Genomic DNA, 20,001 nt, shown 5'->3' on the forward strand with positions numbered 1-20,001 from the left:
TTGCCGTTTCATCTGCGATTCCTTTTCTATTACCACTCACTAGTTTTTTCTCAATGAAACATCATTTTAGTTTAATGACAAAAAAAAAAAAACATTTTCCTTTTTGTCAGCTAAGTTTTTGTTTAGTACTAGTTAGCATGTCAAATACAAACATTTATTTAACAAGTACGTGACAAAGACTTGTAACGTATCACAACAATACACTCCGATACTCAACCTTCGATTTAACATTCCTCTCTTATTTTGTATTAGTGATGAATGGAACGTTGCTAATTGACATATATTACAGATGACGCGTTTGTATTAAGAAAAACAGAGTTTATGATGTTTCACCTGCCACATAATTTATACCACCAATTATTGTAAGCATTTAGAATACGGTTGAATTCATTAGTTTTCTTAATTTGTCCGAAAACGAGAAAATAAAATGGTTTAGTTGCCTTTGCTTTAATGTTATTGTTAGGATCGAGTGTTTATTATTTTGTCATAAACTATAATTATTAGTTAAAGTATAATTCTTTTTATTTAAGAATATAACAGTTTAAATATTACGATTTGATTGTGACCTGACTCATATATCTCTACCACCAGATAATTAATGTCACAAAGTTTAATTTAGTTTAATTTAAGCATGCAGTAAAAGCCACCCACCAACCCACATCAAAGTTTTACTTTTGTTAGAATCAACAAAACAGAAAATGAAAACAGTAGAAGGATAAGAAAGTAAGACAAAAAGGCTTGAGAGAGGAGCGTTTTGTTTGGGTTAAAATGAATACAGCAAGAACTTAAATGGAAAGCGCACTGTGTTTCATCATGGCATGCGCCTTAGCCCCTTTCATTTTAGGGTTTATTTTGTCTTTAAGAAGAAGAGGAGAATCATTTTTTTAAAACTTAATTACAATATAAATAAATAATATATTCCTTAAAAAAGAACTCTACTATCATTTATTACTCACGTCATGATTTTTATATTAATTATTCATGATTTATCAAAGTCTAAGCTTCTTTTATATTGATAATTATTGTATATTTAAGAAAACGCTTATTTATTCCTAAAAACTGAAAAATAAAATATATCAAGAAGTTTTGTTTTGTTCTGTTTTTTTTTTTAATTTAATTTTTTTTTTTAGTCTTGAGCATGTGCCTTGGTTAACAGAAGCGTCTTTAAGTACCGTTTTCATGATCTGAAGCGGTTAAAGCCTTAAAGCCTAGTAGTGGTGGTGGTGGAATTTTACCGTCCCACTCTCATTGTCTTCTTCTGTTGAGCTTCACCGAACCATCTTTGTTTCTTTCTGCTCATCTTCTTCTTCACCACTTCGATCACCGTTTAACTCAACTTGATGGATAGAGCTCAGAGGTGAACATATATGCATGCAGGTGCAGACTTATAGAAGAATTTGAAAAGATGAACACCAGCATCAGGGCCAAGCTGCAGCATAAGAAACCTCCCATCACGGTGTCACATGAAAGGGTAATTAAATTTGCTCTAAAGTTCCACCTCAAAACCCGGTTCATTTTATGTCCTCTGTATATTTTTGAAAAACGGTTGCTACAGTACATCAAATTCATTTATTAGTATTATTGCTATTCTATTCAATTATGATTATCATTATTGTTATTATTATTAGTAGTATTAATTATGATTATGATAGCGTAACAGTTCTTATCCAAAACTATGGCTTCAGTTTTAACAATCAATGATCCCAGAAATTCTGAAAAGTCGGCATTTTTTTTATTGACAAAGTAACGCAAATGGGAGGGGATGAATTGAGGAAAAGAAAAGATACCCTTAGTTTTCATTATTCGTGATCGAATTGGGTTCTATAAACCTCAAGGTTTCAAACCTTTTTTTTTTCTTTTTTTTTGCTTTTTACTTGTGAATCTGGCACACTGAGAATACGCGCACTTTCAATTCAAACTGTGATCCTAGTTGCTTACTTAAATTCTAACCTCTGAAACCTTGAATGAAAAGGCAGAGATGCGGGAAAGCTCGCGAGGGAGAGCGAATAGTTCAGTTAAGGGTGGAAAAACATCGAGCAAAGACAGAAAACTGGCTTTACAGCAAGATGTAATGGCATAGTTTCTTCTGGAATTTGTTATATGGGTTTCATTTTCTTGCTTCTAATTGCCAACTGAGATGGATTCTCCAACTTATTTTTCAGGTTGACAGGTTGAAGAAAAAGCTTAGACGTGAGGAGAACATACACAGAGCATTGGAGAGAGCTTTCAACAGACCTTTGGGAGCTCTGCCTCGTCTTCCTCCGTATCTGCCTCCCTACGTTAGTAATCTCTCTTCCTTCTCATTGTCAGTTTTTTTCTTCATAAACAATTTATTTCTATGCACTGTGATTGTAATTTTACTGTAACCAATAAAAATCACGGCTTATGTGATTTTAAAGTCATTATTGCAAAACCTTAGAATTAATTATTTATTTGGTTGTATAGTTATATAAATTTTACATTTTAGTCTTTGTACTTAAAAACTATCCATTTATCTCTTATATATATGCCATATTTAATCTCATTTAATTCCTATGAACTTAGATGATAGAGACTAATACAGATTCAAAGTTATAAATACATATATTAAAATGGATTGTTCTAAATATAAGGATTGAAATATAGTCTATATAACTATAGAATGGAATAATTGTTCAAACTTACCAATATGCTTTATTTGGTTTTGGTTAACAGTGTAAATTGTAAAGTAGATGGACTATTTTCTCTTTTATTAACCAGTACTAATTTCTAATGAAATAAATCATTTAAACTTAAAATCACAAGTTAGAAACTGACAAGAGGTTAAAAGCGAAATTAACTCATTTGAACTAAATTTTGAAGTGTTATAAGAAGAGGTTATCGTGTTCAAGAAACATGACCATTTGGCTGTTGGATTTAATCTGAAATTTCTAGACACTAGGACTTCTTGCTGAGGTGGCAGTACTGGAAGAAGAAATTGTTAGGCTTGAAGAACAGGTTGTGCATTTCAGGCAGGACTTGTACCAGGAAGCTGTGTACATGTCATCCTCTAGGATGAAACTTGAGCAATCAGCTGGTGTGAGCAATGTAAGTCCGCATAGTAGTCCCAAACAGGTTAAAGAGGAGTCCCTTTCCCAGACACTGGATAATGCTGCAAGATCTGAAACCAGGCCTACAGCAACACTTCCAAGTGAGTAACTGACCATTTTGTGTCACCAATTGAGGTTAAGTTGTTTCATTATTGAGAATGCGTTTCATTAACTTCATTCTCTTGTTTGTCTCTCCAGAAGATAGACATGGAAAAGAGAACCAAACATGTACTAATTCTTCCAAGAGTAGCAAGCAGTCCATATGCAAAGGCCAGACTACAAAATCGCCATTTAAGAAACTCCCTGTCGACAATAAATCACCACAGAAACGTTGGGATCCTCTAAAAAAGCAGGTGTGTCGTGTGTTAAGAGTTTTAAGTTCTCTGATAGGAGTACTAGTGAAAAAACGTGAGTTTTTGAAGTCAATAAATGTGAGCTTTCCAATTATGCAGCAAGAACTAAGGATGAAAGACCAGCCAATTGCAGAAATGAGAAACCATAGTCTACATGACAAACCAAAAGGGGGGGAAAGTCCAAATATAATCTCTGAAAATATTCTGAAGTGTTTATCAAGCATTCTCTTGAGAATGAGTACTGTGAAGAATTTGGATTCTGCAGGTAATGTACCACACTCCTGGACTCCAAAATCTAGTAAAAACTGCGTTGAAGGAAGCGAGTTTTGGGATCCTTATGGTATCTGCTTGGAATTCGGAAAGAGGGAAATTGGTCCATACAAGCAATTATGTGCAATTGAAGCCAAATCATTCGATCCAAAACGAACTGCAAAATCTTTGTTTTTACTGCACCGGTTGAAGTATGTTATTCTTTACAAATTATTATTTTTTTCCTCGATACTATCAATTGTGTCATTTAGATGTTATAATACTCTAAATTTGGAAAATTTGCAGACTTCTTCTGAGAAAACTAGCCTGTGTCAACATTGACAATCTCAACCACCAGGAGAAGCTTGCATTCTGGATCAACATCTATAACTCATGTATGATGAATGTAAGTCAACCATGCTATCAGAACAAGTAGTGTCATCTGAAATGGCCTTTGTTGACAGAACCTTTTCTTTAACCAAACAAGTTTTTAAAGTGGGTAATAGCTTATTTAAGTTCTGCTTTGCTTCAGGCATACATAGAAAATGGCATACCAGAGAGTCCTGAAATGGTGGTTGCGCTGATGCAGAAGGTATGAAAGTTTGTCTTGTGGCTTGGATCGCAATGCATTTCGTTTGTTCCCTGAGTTGATGTAGTAGCATTGGTAGGTTCAAGAATTTATACTGTTTTCTTGTTACTCAGGCCACAATAAATGTGGGTGGACACTTGCTAAGTGCAACGACAATAGAACATGGCATTTTAAGACTTCCTTATCACTACAAATTTGTAAGCATGTTCATTTTAATTATTATTCAGAGTTCTTTTCATTTCAAGTCTAGCTTTTCTTGGGTGGGAATTTTAGAAATTGCGAAGCTTATTACAGCCAAATCCTAAACAGACAACATTATCAAAGGGAGGGAAAAATCATGAAACTTATGGACTAGAATTGTCAGAGCCCCTGGTGACATTTGCTCTATCCTGTGGAACTTGGTCCTCTCCTGCTGTAAGTTGATACCTACTTTACATTGAATATTTCTCATCTACTATAAGCAGTGCATAATGATAAACCCGTTACTCTTGTTAATGTACTTGATTTTAAACTTCTGCTTTTATTGCACTCAATAAATTCAATAATTTCGTGATTTGCAGTGTCTTGTTGCTGATTTTCTCAATTGCAGGTGAGAATTTACACAGCATCTCAGGTTGAGAACGAACTTGAAATGGCCAAAAAGGAATACTTACAGGCTGCAGTTGGAATTTCGACATCAAAGTTCCTTATCCCGAAGTTGCTGGATTGGTATTTACTGGACTTTGCAAAAGACTTGGAATCATTGCTGGATTGGATTTGCCTCCAATTACCAAGTGATGTGGGGAAAGAAGCCATTAAGCTCATTGAGGAAAGAAAAACCGAGCCCCTCTCACAATTTGTACAGATTATGACACATGAGTTCAATTTTAGATACTTGTTGTGTACATAGTTTTGCTTCTGTTTTCTGTAAGGTTTTATTGGTTCTGTGGATACAATTAGTGAACAGCTCTAGATCATACATGTGAGAATAATGTAAATGCCATTTGTTATTTTCTCACTTCGAAAGATTTCCTTAAATGCCTTCTTATTATGTTAGTTTCAAGATAAGTCTCTAAATAATAAAATAAAATAAAATGTTTTTGATAAAGATATAATTTAGACCAACCATATAATGATTACATTGTATTTTAATAGTAATATGTAGACATTTATTTGAAATAAAAGAAAACGTGGAAGTTAAAAACGAGAGCTAGATTGCTCCATAATTTCAAAATGAATTGCAAATATTGGGTAGTTCAGCCCAAAGGTAAGTGGGCTGACATGTATGATATGCAAAAAAATATTATAAAAAGGGGGTGCAGGAAGAAATGGTCAAATCAAAGTCTTTACAAGGCCTCATTTAAATTGTGAATTGGACTAGTGAAAGCCCAAATCAATCAGGCCGACAACAACGTCAGAAAAAACAATTGAGTTTGAACTATAAGTTAACTATATCAATTCTACAAGGAAGGGTCACTGGAGGGGTGTCTTAAGGCAAATTACATCCTTCAATTTTCGAAGAAATGTAAATTAATTATTATTTAATTTAAATTCACTGTATATATATATATATATATATATTTTTTTTGTGAAATGATATTTAACATTTAATAGTAATATATCTCTTGGAGGTGGTAAGCCATTATAACGTAGTTTTACTCTATACGATTCTCATTCTCATTCTTAATTTTCTTCTTTCTTAATCTAACTATTACTATTAATGTTATGACTGTAATGTTTTATTTAAATAATATAAAAATAAAATAAAAGAGAGTGAAAAAGAAAAAAATAATTACAGTAAAAAATAATGTTAAAAACTAGAATAATTAAACTCCATATATATATATTTTATAGTAATATAACTATGTTCCATCTTGATCTATAAGTGACACACAAACGTGGCTTTCCTTTATGTTACTCACCTTTTCTATAAAATAATGTTCATAATTTGTTAAAAGATAAGTTGCTTTTAAGGAACCATTTATTTGAAATGAGTTCCAAAGAAAGCAATTAAAAATATAAAGACAATTGGTCTATTCTCATACTATAATTAAAGTTTAAATTTGGAGAGTGATGCTTTCCGTCTCGAGTCTCTACACTCTCAATTAAATATTATCAATATTCTTTCTTTTGTACTTTTGATGTGTGCAATTCTTCTTCTATGCCACAGTTTGTCAGAAAACAATTACTTCAACTGTCTAAAACTACCAATTTTATCATTATTTGTGTATTTAATCCTTTTTTATCATTTTAGCTTTTTCATTATTTCTCTTTTTATTTCATATATAAACTTTTAATAATTTTTAGAAGAAATTATCAATACTTACAAACAACCTTGTATCGTTATTACTTAAGCATAATTTATATATTTAATATAAATTTCTATTAAGTTATATTTATTTATTAAAAATAAAGCTTAATTATTATACGATTATGTAAAGAGATTTTATGATCTCAACCAATAAATATGTTAAGGATGACTCTTTTCGAGGTAGATATGATAAAAAATCAATCAAATCACCATACGTGATAATTTATAATCAATCAGCATAAAATTATTGGAACCATCATTGCATATACTATTTTCTTTTAGAAAATATCTATTACATAAAATCAAATATTTACCATGTATTATACGTATATTATAATTCCATAATTTTAAAATTAAATTTGTTATCGAACTAGCTAAGACACGTGTCCAAGGTTAATAATTTAAAAAAAATATAATATCATAATTTTATGATACTAAAAACTAAAATAAAATATAAATTTATATTTAATAATAATTAATAGATATAGAATAAAAAGAAAATCAACAACATTTTAGGTTGGTATTTATTTAGTTTTAAAATATTAAAATTGGAATTTGACAATCGTGCTAAAACCCTAATTTACATTTGAGGAAGATTTTCTAATAGTTTGTAAGAGAAATCTTCATTTGTGGACGAAATGATATTCAGTTTTTCCGGTTTATTCAAATAGAAACGCATTCGCGATAAGTACAAATGATGAATTATATGATTTCCTAAAGCGTCGTTGATTGGGAATGAATTATATAACTCGTGCTTACTTTGGTGCACTATTCTCAGTGTCGTTGAAATTTGAACCCTTTTACATTTTTGTACTTCAATATTTTGCATTGAAAGGAAAGTTTAATTTGGATCTTGATGAAACTGTGCCCGATACGTGATTGTGACTGGTTTTTTGGCAAGCTGTTACAGTCAAATCTGAGATGCAGCATTTCCCACCAAAGCTTCTCGCTTTCTCCAGAAAGTGTATTTTCTGGTAAAATGTTAGTGTTATGTGTCTACCTTCCCCCAATGATAAAAACAGGCAATTCAATCTCAGATAATACAAACCAGATACTAAAAAATTAAAAAAAGAAAAAAAGAAAGTTGTGTACAATCATGAATCCCATCAACACCCCAATAATTGAAAGGCAATCGAGGGTTGGAGTGTGATTTGAGAATAATTAATGTCAAAGTTTTGGCCTAACTGGATGTTTCACTTGGAAAGAAAAACGAAGGGAAGTGCAAGGCAGAGAATAAACATCGCGTTGTTTGGTCCAAGTAAGGACATAGTTACAACAATGTGGCTGGTAATCAGTCACTGCTCTGAAACAGTTTACAACAAAAATTTGCAGTGTTGTAGGTCCATTCAATCAATTCCATGTCATAGCTGGCTTCAATTCTTTCTTGGACACATTCGAAATCCACTTGATACACACCCTTCTCAATCCTGATTAGATATGTGAACTTAATAAACATTTTTATTTATTTATTTATGAGAGTGGAATGCAATGAAACAGAAGCACATGAGGGGCAGAAAAATTAGGAATGCCGAAATCACGAAGCAATGCGCCATACGTAAAAGGAACTTTAATGCATACTTTGTCAACCTCTCATGGTACCAGCCTGATACCGACGTTGCTTCTTCTTTTTTCATTACTCTCGTGGAAGGTCCCATTTTGTTCATTTTTAACATTAACATTAATGTTTTTTATGCGCCACTTTCTTCTCCCATCTTGCTCTTTACCCGATTTGTGTCCTATCCTCTCTCTTTCCCCTTTTTGATATCATGCCATGCACACTACACATGAAGCTAGAGTTTCTGGTATTACATTGAACCAAAACGTAAGAATACATTCAGTGATCCCGGACCATGTGTGTGCAAAAAGCACGAGCGTGGGATGGAAAATAATAGGAATTCATAAAGGCATGAAAGGAAAGAAAAGAAGAAAAGAGTGGTTTTGGTACAACCGGGCCTGTTGATAATTTCTACTGCCTAAAACGCCTTTGTCGAATATGACCTATGGTCTGACACATTAAAATAAAAAAAAGGGTGGAAGGAAAGAGAGAGTCACTAAGAAGCAAAAGCAAATTTTCATGTACGCACAGCAAAATTGTTAGGGAAAGGACGCTCTTCATCTCAATAATTACTACTCAAAGCTTTCAGAAAGCAAAAAAGGCAATTGACGTTGATACTCCAAGTAATGATCAGAGAGGCACATGCCACTCCAACATTACCACAACACAACCCTCTTTTCTTTTCTTTTTTTTTCTTTTTTTCTCAAGTCTTTCGTGGTCCACCCTGCCCTTATCTTATCACCTTCAACCCCCTATCAATTCACAAACTTGGTCACATCAACCTTTAATCTCACTCGGTTTTTCCCTCACTCAAGCAAGTCTAAAGTAACCTCCTCACTTGCCACTATAAAGATTCCATGACCTAACCCTCTTTAACACCTTATTAGCACTTAACTCACCTTCACCCTTTTCTTCTCTATATCATATTTAGTGTGGTAGATAATAGCATGCTATAATGCCATCGGTGCATTCTAGCCCGTGTTACCCGATGGAAAACCCGGCTTTGGCATCTTTACTCCGTCACACGACGGGGGAGAGTAAGCGTAGCAGCAAATTCTCCGGCGGAGGAGGGCTTTTGAAAATGTTCAAGTTGTTTCCCATGTTGACTTCCGGATGCAAAATGGTGGCTCTCCTCGGAAGACCTCGGAAAATGCTAAAGGACAGTGCGACAACCGGCACCATCTTCGGTTACCGGAAGGGGAGGGTGAGTCTGGCCATACAAGAGGACACGCGTCAGATGCCCATTTTTCTGATCGAGCTTCCCATGCTGGCCAGTGCTCTGAACAAGGAAATGGCGTCCGACATCATGAGGATTGCGTTGGAGAGCGAGACGAAGAGCAGCAAGAAGAAGCTGATGGAAGAGTTCGTGTGGGCGGTGTATTGCAATGGCAGAAAGGTGGGGTACTCCATCAGGCGGAAACAGATGAGCGACGATGAGCTCCACGTGATGCAGCATTTGAGAGGGGTCTCCATGGGAGCAGGGGTGCTCCCCACCGCATCGGATCATAAAGATTGCGACGGTGAAATGACGTACATGAGAGCAAGGTTTGAGAGGGTGGTTGGGTCTAAGGATTCAGAGGCTTTGTACATGATAAACCCAGATGGGGCTCAAGGCCCCGAGTTGAGTATCTTCTTTGTTAGACCTCATTAGATTTCATCATTTCCGTATATACACCATCATCATCACCATCATATATTTATCTATCATTGTTACTCTAAGTTACCCTGTAAGCTCCATCTTTTTCAAATCATTCAACAACATAACATGCCTTCTTCTTTTTCTCATCATTCTCAACCTATACTCGCCTAGCTTTAGCTTCCATTCCCCAGAAACTTTAAACCACAGATTTGGAATTATTTATATTTCTGATCAACTTTTTTTTCTTAATATGTTCCGAGTTATCTCTACACTTTCTTCTGTGAATGTCTCTCTAATCATCCCCTTTGTCCATTAGTATATTAGAAAAGCTTCGAAGGATTTGGGCGGCCAAAAAAAGTCTGTACTGGGGAGAAAAAACTAGGTCGCTTTTTGGCTGGGACCAAATAAGAAAGTTACTTTCTGCTAAACATTTTCAGAGAAAAATAATGCATGCCCCGCCACCACAAGAATAACATACCAAGTAATAAATATACACGTGCAGTTATTTTTTAACATTTTTACTTTTGGTCACTTTTAACGATTTGTCTCTTATTCGATAAAGCTATCCACTAATGAATATAGTAATAAATATGGTATTATTACAGTTGTGTGTTCATATGGTTGCAGAGAATCTAAGAGAAGTTGCACCAATTATTTATTCAATATTATTTTTTTGCCAAGCACATGAGCTATAAAAAGCAAATCACTTTACCTAATAGATTTCTTTTTATATTTTGTATTTTATTCTCTTTACAGATTATAACTGATATGTTATCTTTGTTTCTGCGTTGTAAATATTCGTCTGTTTTAATCTTGCGATTATTTCTTCCAAATTGTTAAAACATTTTATATATCGAAACTAAAAAAAATTACGTTAAATATGTGTTAAAAAGGTTTCTTTAATAATATAGATTTTATAAGATTTGTAGGTCATGACTGACAGTTGCTAACTTAGATATTTGTCAGCAGCATGTCCTTTTCCCCGCTTATACTTAGAGGCCAAACAAATATATATAATTAAAGACCTTTAATCTTACTTTATTATCTTAACTTTTTGTTTAATTTTAAAAAATTGCTTTAATTTGATGTTTTTGCTAAGCTGCATTATGTCAATTATTATCTACTTCTGCTATCATTGAAACTAATACCTTATATATTAAATTGTAATAAAAAAAAGATAGAAGTCAAGATGAAACATAAATTAAAGTTAAATAATATTGATCAAAAAATTATTTTGCGCTTTCATAATAATTTTTAAAATGTTCAGTAGTATGTTTTCCTAAATTGTTCTTTTTTCATTTATTGAACCATGGTGTATGTACCCTAGGTTTAGATTATTCCAACACAATTTGAGTACTGCCACATGAAAACATAGGTCACATCTAAAGTTTCAATCGCATTTTGTTTAGATTGGTAGAATTATCCTAGTTTTGTGTTATTAGGGTGATACTTGCGATTTAAGATAGGAAGTGTGTTTTGAGAATTGTTGGAAAAAATAGAAAAGAAATTGATATATATAGAATTAATGAATGATGTCATTATCTTACAACTCAACAAGAGTGATTATTGATGGGGACAGAGGTAGGTTTGAGGTATTTGATGTTTACTCTGAATCCAACAATCACACAGTATTCACAAAATAGAGGCTGAGTTTGTTTAGATGGATGAAGAGTAATATATATATATATATATATATATATATATATATATATATATATATATATATATATATATATATATATATATGTATATGTCTTTTGTCTATTTCATGCCTCATCATACTTGAACTCTGTTTCTGCTTTTGCTTTAAGTTTCATAGAAATTTCCTTTAATTATATTAAACTTATTTGAACTTAACAAATTTCTGGAAAAATAAATCTTCAGAAAAATGTGAATAATTAATACGCGTATAGTACGAGTCCATTATTTATTGTATTTTTTTTATTTTTTTATGTGCTATCATAATTAATTTTGACTCTCCTCCATATTAATTAAAATAAAAATAAGAGCATAATTCAAAAACAAAATCTTGAAATTTTAAAAATGATAAATGTAAAGAAACAATGTTTTTATTTAAAATTGATAATTTATAAAGCAGCGTAAGGAATGGCATTTTAAAAAAATATATTAATAAAATATTATCTTCATTTTTTAATATCATTTAAGGTGATATTGAAATAATCGAGAAAAAAAAAATACCATTTTTTTATATTTAATCAAACAGTTGTACTGTTTTCAATTGTGCCCATCTTCTCTCTATCTAACATGATAAACAAAAATGCATTTGTAATTGTTTAATGTAAGGACTAAGGGTATAATAGAAAAAAAAAAAAAGCAAATACATTATTGAAATTCTAAAAGACAAATAAAAAAATTATATGATTGTGGAAGACTTGGGTTGTGTTTAGAAAACCATTAAAACTTCATTTTCAATGGACAGATTACTCTGTCAACACTTTTTAATGCGTATCGCGTTGGATTAGAGTTAGATTGCACATAACTCCAACATAAACACACCCACCTCACAAATTCCGTTTAAAATTGTTAGCTAAAATATTTCAAGTATCATTGCGTATTTAAAGTCAATTCACTAAAAATATAATTGTATATTTTTTTGTCTATTTAATGAGAAAGAATTTAAAAAATATGAAAATGAGTTAAGTAAATTATTCATGTTAAAAAATATATAAATAGTTCTAAAATTTAATACTTTATTGCATTTGTAATAATTGTACGGATTTTGATTTTTTTCTGGAATTTTTTACTATTTTTACACTGTGTCTTTATAATATACTGATTACATAAGGTTTTTAAAATATATTAAAAACATATTTAAAATATTAAGACAATATACTTTTTAATATTCATAAGAGAAAACAAAAAATAAAAATAACGGTAGAAAGAATCTAGACTCTAATTTTATTAACGTGAACGTTATATACAATATAAATTATAAGATTCTTTCTATTAATGAACTATGTTGTGAAAACTAATTCTTTCACTGTATTTGAATCGATTAATATCATATTTTCTTTCATTTTCTCTTCACGTGGTGAGATTAATTCACAAGAAATATCTCTAACCTTAGTGCTGCTGTTCATAATTTCAAAGTGATACCTAACATAACTTAGGTATACCAAAAATATGTTGATTGTTGGGTGCATTACATTATTAAAGACGACGTTAAATTTTGAATTTCGAAACAAATGTAGTTATTAAGAAGACTTCTTAGTATAAAAGGTCCATATCCGTATGAATACTCTGGTAACACAATCTTGAATATAATGACAATAATTTAAACATGAGACAGATGAAATTTCATTTTCGTTTTCTTTACATTTCCCATGAAAAACAGGAGTAAGATTACACCAAGATTAACAATGAGAAAAATGTTACTTTAACAATTTAATTTCAGCTTTGGGGTAAATACAATAGGAGGGATTTCATGCATACAGATAAATCATAGTCATTTTGAAAGCCGAAAGCAAAAAAAAGGCCATAGGCATGCTTCGGAAATTTTGAGATTGCATTTGTTCCAATGAATGGGCCGAGACAACATTACACGGACAATATTTAAAGCCCATATTACCAGGGCCGAAACTTAACAGGTCTGAAATTGGGTCCAAACGAGCCTTGTTATTCTTCACAACATAACATTTATCTTTTACTCCAAAAGGAGAAAAAGTTTGGATAAAGAATTGGTAAGATTGGATCAAAGTCGCGTTAAGTCTAGTTAGTTAAACACAACTTGTATTTAGCACATTCAACATATTTAATAAAAAAAGCTGTCAATAGTTTTATATAAAAGCATTATTTACATGAATCTCACTAACATGAGTATATTTTTTACTTGAAAGTTGTTTCAACGAGTTATGACATAAAAGTTTATATAAGTTATTATCGAACTTAATTCTTAAACAACGACAAATTGAAGTAATTTAGATATTCTTTTCAAATTTTTTCACACAAAAAATATCACAATATTTATGAGTCAAAGAAAGCGAACGCGCGAAGATTCAAGACTTAGCCGAGCGTTAGCGAAGCTAGATTCTCATAACGAGGCGCTTCGAGTTAGCGAAGCGCTGTAGAAATAGCTTAGTAGCCACATTAGTAGCGTTTGGGATGATTTTAGGCGCGGCGTATTCCCTTTGGGTGTATAATCGTGTGGTTTCTGAAAATTTAAAAGCCGATTTCAAATTAAAAATTATTTCTGACTAATCTCATTTGGTAATCCGTTAACGCATATTTTTAAGATAAAATATAACATAATCAAGAAAAACTTCAAAAATAATCTTACACTGATTTATAATATTATTATTAACAATAATAATAATAATGATCATAATAAAAAATAATAATATGTTATAGGATTTATAATTAAGCTCGGAAAATATGAAGAATTGTTGATAATTTGTGATCAAGATTACATTATATTTCTGTAGGAAGGAGGGGAAGCATGACACCATTGTTTAATTGAAACTGAGAATGAAAGAAAGAAAAAATTATATATATATATATATATATATATATATATATATATATATATATATATATATATTTGGTTAATTTTAGTCCTTGAACAATTATGATAAAGCTCAATCTCTCTAATGTCATGTCATTGTATTTAGTTTTTCCTATCCAATATCACCTTCAATTTCTCAATTTCAATTTAATGCAACAAACACGAATGGATATATATGGCGTATGAACACATGTTTTACGAGTTTTACACAGTACAAGTTATTTTCTTTGTAAAATTGTTAGAAACTATTTCATCAAAGTGAACTTGAAAATTAAAAACACAAAAAATACAATGTAAGCCATTTTAAACGCTCAATTATTGATTGATTTTCAATACTACTTTATGTTAAATACCTTACTCAACCTAACGCAACCTCAATATTAGTTTGGATGAATTATATTCATAATTTAAAAGTAAAAGAATAAATTGGGCATAATGTTAGAAAAATAATGAAAGTGGACCTACGAGAATAGAGAAGAGGACAATTGGTATTTGGATTAGCAGTTAGCACACGCGGAAGAAAGGAAGTGGGCCCGGTTCTACCGGCAAATGGGTTGGAAGGGGACACACCCGGGCCCATTTAAATCCGCATCAAACATTCATGCTCTAATTTCAGGTCCCACTTAGCAACTGCCTCTCTATCCGTTCATGTACCCTACCAAAAACTATTCTGCTTCCACCTCACCCGCCCCGCCCCGACCCGACCCGCATAAACGAATCATAAAAACACTAGTCAACACGATTCAAATTTCTAAACCTTAGTTTAAGATGAAAAAAAAAAACCTCCTTTATATAAAAAAAAATGTTATTGACCTAATTATTCATTCTACATGCTTTTTTTTTTTTTACTTTTTACACCGTCATAAAATTTGCAAATTGTTTTTTTTTTTCTTTCGCTTTTCTGATCTTTCTTCCCAAGGTCAAACAAAACATAATTGACAACATGGGGAGAGAGATTTTTGTCCCGTCATAATCTTGGCTCTCCAAAACTGGACGGAAAAAACATGAGAAAAAAAGAAGACTTTCCGTAATCTAAAAATCTTGACTTTTCATTTTCACGTGTTTCTTCTTTTTTATTTTTGAGGTATTTACGTCATTTACACACATACATGTATAATTACGCATTAGAGCTTCTTCTTCTTTTTTCAACCTTCCCTACATAACAACTTAAAAATATATGTTATTTATTCCTTTATTACGTCTTATTTGTGATTTGTATTCCTAAATGAAAGACAGGGTAAAGGAGAGTAGGAATATGCGTTTTTTTATTTAATTTTTTTTAATGTGGTCCTTGAGCAGTTATAATTGGAATGTAACGGAAGAGGAAGAAGTCGGTGCCTTAGAGTTTGGTGCCAGCTGTTTTTATCAACTGCCCAACTGCTTCCCTTGTTTAGGATGACAACACTCTAAAACCAATTTATTTTTGCCACGTGGGCGGCTACTGTCTCATCATTCCTCTCCTTCCTCCAAAAATAACTCTACTTTCAAGCACTTGCTTTTCTCAATTTCTCTTTTTCCTTTTATTTATTCACCGAACACCTTCTCCCACCTTTTTTAATATAAGCTTTATATTTTTCTATAGTCTGTCTACTTACAAAAATAACTTCAAGTTTATTAAAAACATTTGTCACATCAAATGTACAAACTCGCTACTTTTTTTTAATGATTTGTTGAAAACGTCATGCAATAATTAGGTAGTATATCTATTTAAAACAATTTAAAACACACACAGACAAAAAAAAGTTAGAATTAATGCTGCATTTTTTTATTTTAAAATTTGCTTCGTCCATCTTCTTTGTTTTTGCACTTAAAAATGTTAACTAAGCTACATTTTTATGTTTAGATAACTTACACGTCAACGGGGAGACCGTTAACGAAATGAAATAAAATAAGATAAATACCAACTATGTTTAAAAGTAGTAATCTTGATATAGGAACTTACCAACAAAAGTTTAAAAGTAACGATAAATACAAATATGAAACGATGCTTACATAATATTTTTTTTTTGTTTTACTTTATTTCGAGTAATAATAATATAATACACTTTGAATTTACATTTTGTACTTATAATATAATAGTGTATCTTTTTTATTTAGTGACTGTATATAAAGGACGAAATTAGAAACATGTTATAATTTGAACGTAAAAGAAGTAGTAGAATGCGATAAAAAGAAATGATGTAATGGCGAAAGAGAATGTCACGTGAATATGAAGGTCTGGCGCGTCGTGTAGTCATAGGACAACAAATTAAGGTTGTGGTATTGAGAATTCCGTTAAATATTAAGTAAGTAGTTCACATTGAAGGTAGGATTGAGATGAGAATAAATAAGACATAAACATAAATCTGGAGTGAATGATCGAGAAAATTGAGAAAAGTGTGTGGTGCAACTGGATTAACTGTGAGAGTAAGTAACTGGGTGGGTTGATAGAAGGTGTGGAAAAGGTGGGGTCAGAGGCGAAAAAGTCAAAGGGATTGAATTTGAATCACGTGAGATTCTTACAGGCTGGAGTGGGGCCTTCCTACGTGGAGGAAGTTGAAGTGTTTTATTTTATATGATTTTGGTTAAAAATATGAGAACCAAGATTTTATTATATACACGGTCACTCATTGGTGCACACCACTTTGAGTCGTTTACTTGGTTGGTTATAGATAGAGATGAATTTTGTGTTTCACATTACAGCTGTATCTGTATGTCCCTCACCCAAACAAAAAATAGTCAAAAAAGGTTTCGGACCCCACTTCCTCTCTCCTTTTTAGTAATCTTTCTATTTTACTACTACCATTTCTTTACATTAAAAAAAAAACGTTTCTTGTGTGCTAAACAGCTCAACTTTTTCTGTCATCTCATGTTTTAAACGCACCCAATTAACAACTACTTCTATCCCTAAACCCCAATCAACAACCACTTCCACCCCTAAACCTAATATTCTATCACACTTCAATTTTTCAGTACGATAGTCACTTTTAAATCCAACCCTTTTTTTTTTTATCTTTTTATTTCCTAGCTCACTGTGTCTACCCCCTACTCAAACCCGCACTCGAGGGAGGGAACAAACAACACACATAAATGGAAATAAATAAATAAACTAATATTTTAACATTAATGCAATTAACTACTTTAATTTTGTTTATATTTTATATTTTCTTACTCTTATTATTTTATATCATACTGACTAATTAAAAAGGAAGAATTTTATGGTAGATTATATCAACAAATCTAGAAAATGTATCAGCAAAATTATAATTTTATGTGCCTGAATAAAAAATATTTTTGATTTCTGAAGTTGTGTCTTGGTAGCATTGGTCGGTCGTTTCTTCTTCCTAATTTATGTCCAAAGTATTTATATACTCTCTCCATCTCATTCAAGTTAATGCATCCCGGTAATCAACTTGAGATTTTCAAGATTATCTTTACACAGTTGATGAAACTAAACTTTAGAAAGTAAGAAGACATTATAATTTATAATTTTCTGAGCTAAAAAGCACATAACAAGAGATATTTTTGTAAAATAATAAGAAATAAAAGAGATAATGGGGATTGAATATCCTAAAAAAGAATTAGGTTGGAGTAGAAGATGTGATAAATTTGTTTAGAAAAGAAAGTAAAAGAAATGAAAATAGAAAAGTAAAAACATTTGAGTTGGTAAATGGAGAAGACATTTGTTTAGATTTTGGTTTGTGGTTTAAGAAAGAAGGCTAAAGATGAGAGAAAGAGTAGAGTGTCTCTGTACAGCTGTTTGATAATGAGTATTATGTATATAAATTTGGAGTGAATAAAAAATGATAGAATATGTTTGTTAATGTAACCTGAGGATGCCTAAATAGAGGCTAACTGTTATGAATAAGAAAGCGCCAAATGAGTAAGGAGAAGTTGACAGAATAATAAAAAAGGTGGAAGTAGTAATAAAGAAATGGAAAATGAAGGTGGTGAGGAAATTTCAAAGAGGAGAAAATGGTCAAAGAAAGAGTATAGATATGAAAACAAATCGCATCTCAAGAGTCATAGTAGTTAGACCCTCACACCCACCAACTATACAAAACCCCACTTTCCTGGAAGTACCCTTTCCCTCTACATTCTACATTCTACATCTTCCGTTGCTGCATGCACCTTTTCACTCTCTCACTATATAAACATAACCGACCCAACAACAACACCCCCTCATTTCTCCCTCTGCAACATGGAAGCTATCAACACAACCTCCTCCACCACCACCTCTTCTTCCTCCGACTCTTCCTCTTCCGACTCCAACCACAACAACCCCCACAGAATCAAAGGCCCGTGGAGCGCCGAGGAGGATCGGATCCTCACCCGCCTCGTCGACCGCTACGGACCCCGCAACTGGTCCCTCATCAGCCGCTACATTAAGGGTAGGTCTGGCAAGTCCTGCCGCCTGCGCTGGTGCAACCAGCTCAGCCCCACCGTCGAGCACCGCCCCTTCTCCCCCCAGGAGGACGAGACCATCATCGCCGCCCACGCCCAGTACGGAAACAGGTGGGCCACCATTGCCCGTTTGCTGCCGGGCCGAACCGATAACGCCGTTAAGAACCACTGGAACTCCACGCTCAAGCGCAGAGCCAAGGCTTTTCTTGACACTAATGTTAGTAAGGCCAACAACGAGGGAGCCACTTCTTCTACTCCCTCTCGCTCCTTCCAGGATGACCCGTTGACCGCGTTGACCCTCGCTCCCCCGGTATCTCTGGCGCCCCCGTGGCCGAGGACACCGTGCTGGATCACCGGGTATCGCCGGAGAGTGCGCCGGCGGGGTTTTGGGATATGATGAGAGATGTGATCGCCAGGGAAGTGAGGGAATATGTGTCTTCCAATTTCTCTGATAACCCCAACTTTCATTAAATGAATCATAATTGTTTTTGTCTCTTTCTCTTTCGAGTATATTATTGAGCAATTTCATTTTACGGATCAGGGAATTAAATTTAAACCCTTCTGCCTTCTGGCTTCAGCTGTTAACTTAACACCAGTTTTCTCTTCCGCTTTAAAGTACTTTTTTTTAGTTGCATTTGTTTTTGGTAGAGGAACTGAAGAGGGAGGAATGAACTACAGAGTCCAAATAAAAACAAGAAAAAGTACATATGATAATATACATATATATATTAACGTTGTGTTAACGACATATCTTTTTTTGTGTTTGATAATTGATATACATTTAGTCTCATTCACACTGGTACACAGATGTTTTAGGGAATTCCACTTCACGGGGGAGATAACTCATAAATGATAAATGAAAGGCAAATGCGTGTATTATCCCAGAATAAAATATAAAAGGAGCAGAATCTGGATTTGTCGTTATCGATACACGCTTTCTATTTTCATAACTTGTAATTCTTCTTGTTCCTATTCGAATTAATGAAAAGGCTCGTCTTTTACTAACATTCTGAACGCAAGCTACTCATGGCATTGTGCTGCTGTCATTTACGAGTTTGTTACACACAATTCAAAATAGAAAAAATAGAAAATCGGGAGAATCAGATTATATATCCTACTTCCTATTTCCCCAAACCAAATATCCTACTTCCTATTTTTAGATACATACCTATAACTCACAATGCCATTTAATTCGTAACATATAAAGTAAATAAAAGTATTAAATATTTGAAATCAATACTTTAAACTCATCACTATCCTTATTAAGAAACTGATTCAAGTTTCAATGACTTAATCGCGATTGAAATACTATTCAATACGATTTCATAATTTTTTTTGGTTTGGGTACAAGTT

The 20,001-nt window shown here is 32.7% G+C and overlaps 2 protein-coding genes and 1 pseudogene across 6 annotated transcripts; all 3 read left to right on the forward strand.

The window, feature by feature from the left end:
* The first annotated feature begins 1,174 nt into the window (after positions 1-1,174).
* LOC114196172 lies at positions 1,175-5,256 on the forward strand. Of its 5 annotated transcripts, none has more exons than XM_028086725.1 (11): positions 1,175-1,471; positions 1,973-2,068; positions 2,163-2,279; positions 2,914-3,169; positions 3,267-3,421; positions 3,521-3,882; positions 3,977-4,076; positions 4,203-4,262; positions 4,373-4,456; positions 4,554-4,673; positions 4,849-5,256. In XM_028086725.1, exons 1-11 carry the CDS (start codon positions 1,406-1,408, stop codon positions 5,146-5,148), a joined length of 1,716 nt encoding a protein of 571 aa, XP_027942526.1. In that variant the 5' UTR covers positions 1,175-1,405; the 3' UTR covers positions 5,149-5,256. The 5 variants fall into 5 exon arrangements, with proteins under 5 accessions (XP_027942526.1, XP_027942528.1, XP_027942527.1 ...); XM_028086727.1 differs by having other exon boundaries at positions 1,977-2,068; XM_028086726.1 differs by having other exon boundaries at positions 4,569-4,673; positions 4,849-5,148.
* Positions 5,257-8,901: 3,645 nt separating this feature from the next.
* Positions 8,902-9,994, forward strand: LOC114162558 (protein MIZU-KUSSEI 1). Its single transcript, XM_028046484.1, has one exon. It carries the CDS (start codon positions 9,060-9,062, stop codon positions 9,753-9,755), a length of 696 nt encoding a protein of 231 aa, XP_027902285.1. The 5' UTR covers positions 8,902-9,059; the 3' UTR covers positions 9,756-9,994.
* An 8,342-nt stretch (positions 9,995-18,336) lies between these two features.
* Positions 18,337-19,233, forward strand: LOC114162630 (annotated as a pseudogene).
* Positions 19,234-20,001: the final 768 nt, after the last annotated feature.

The sequence above is a fragment of the Vigna unguiculata genome, chromosome 9 (genome assembly GCF_004118075.2).
Source record: "Vigna unguiculata cultivar IT97K-499-35 chromosome 9, ASM411807v1, whole genome shotgun sequence".
Lineage (NCBI taxonomy): Eukaryota > Viridiplantae > Streptophyta > Magnoliopsida > Fabales > Fabaceae > Vigna > Vigna unguiculata.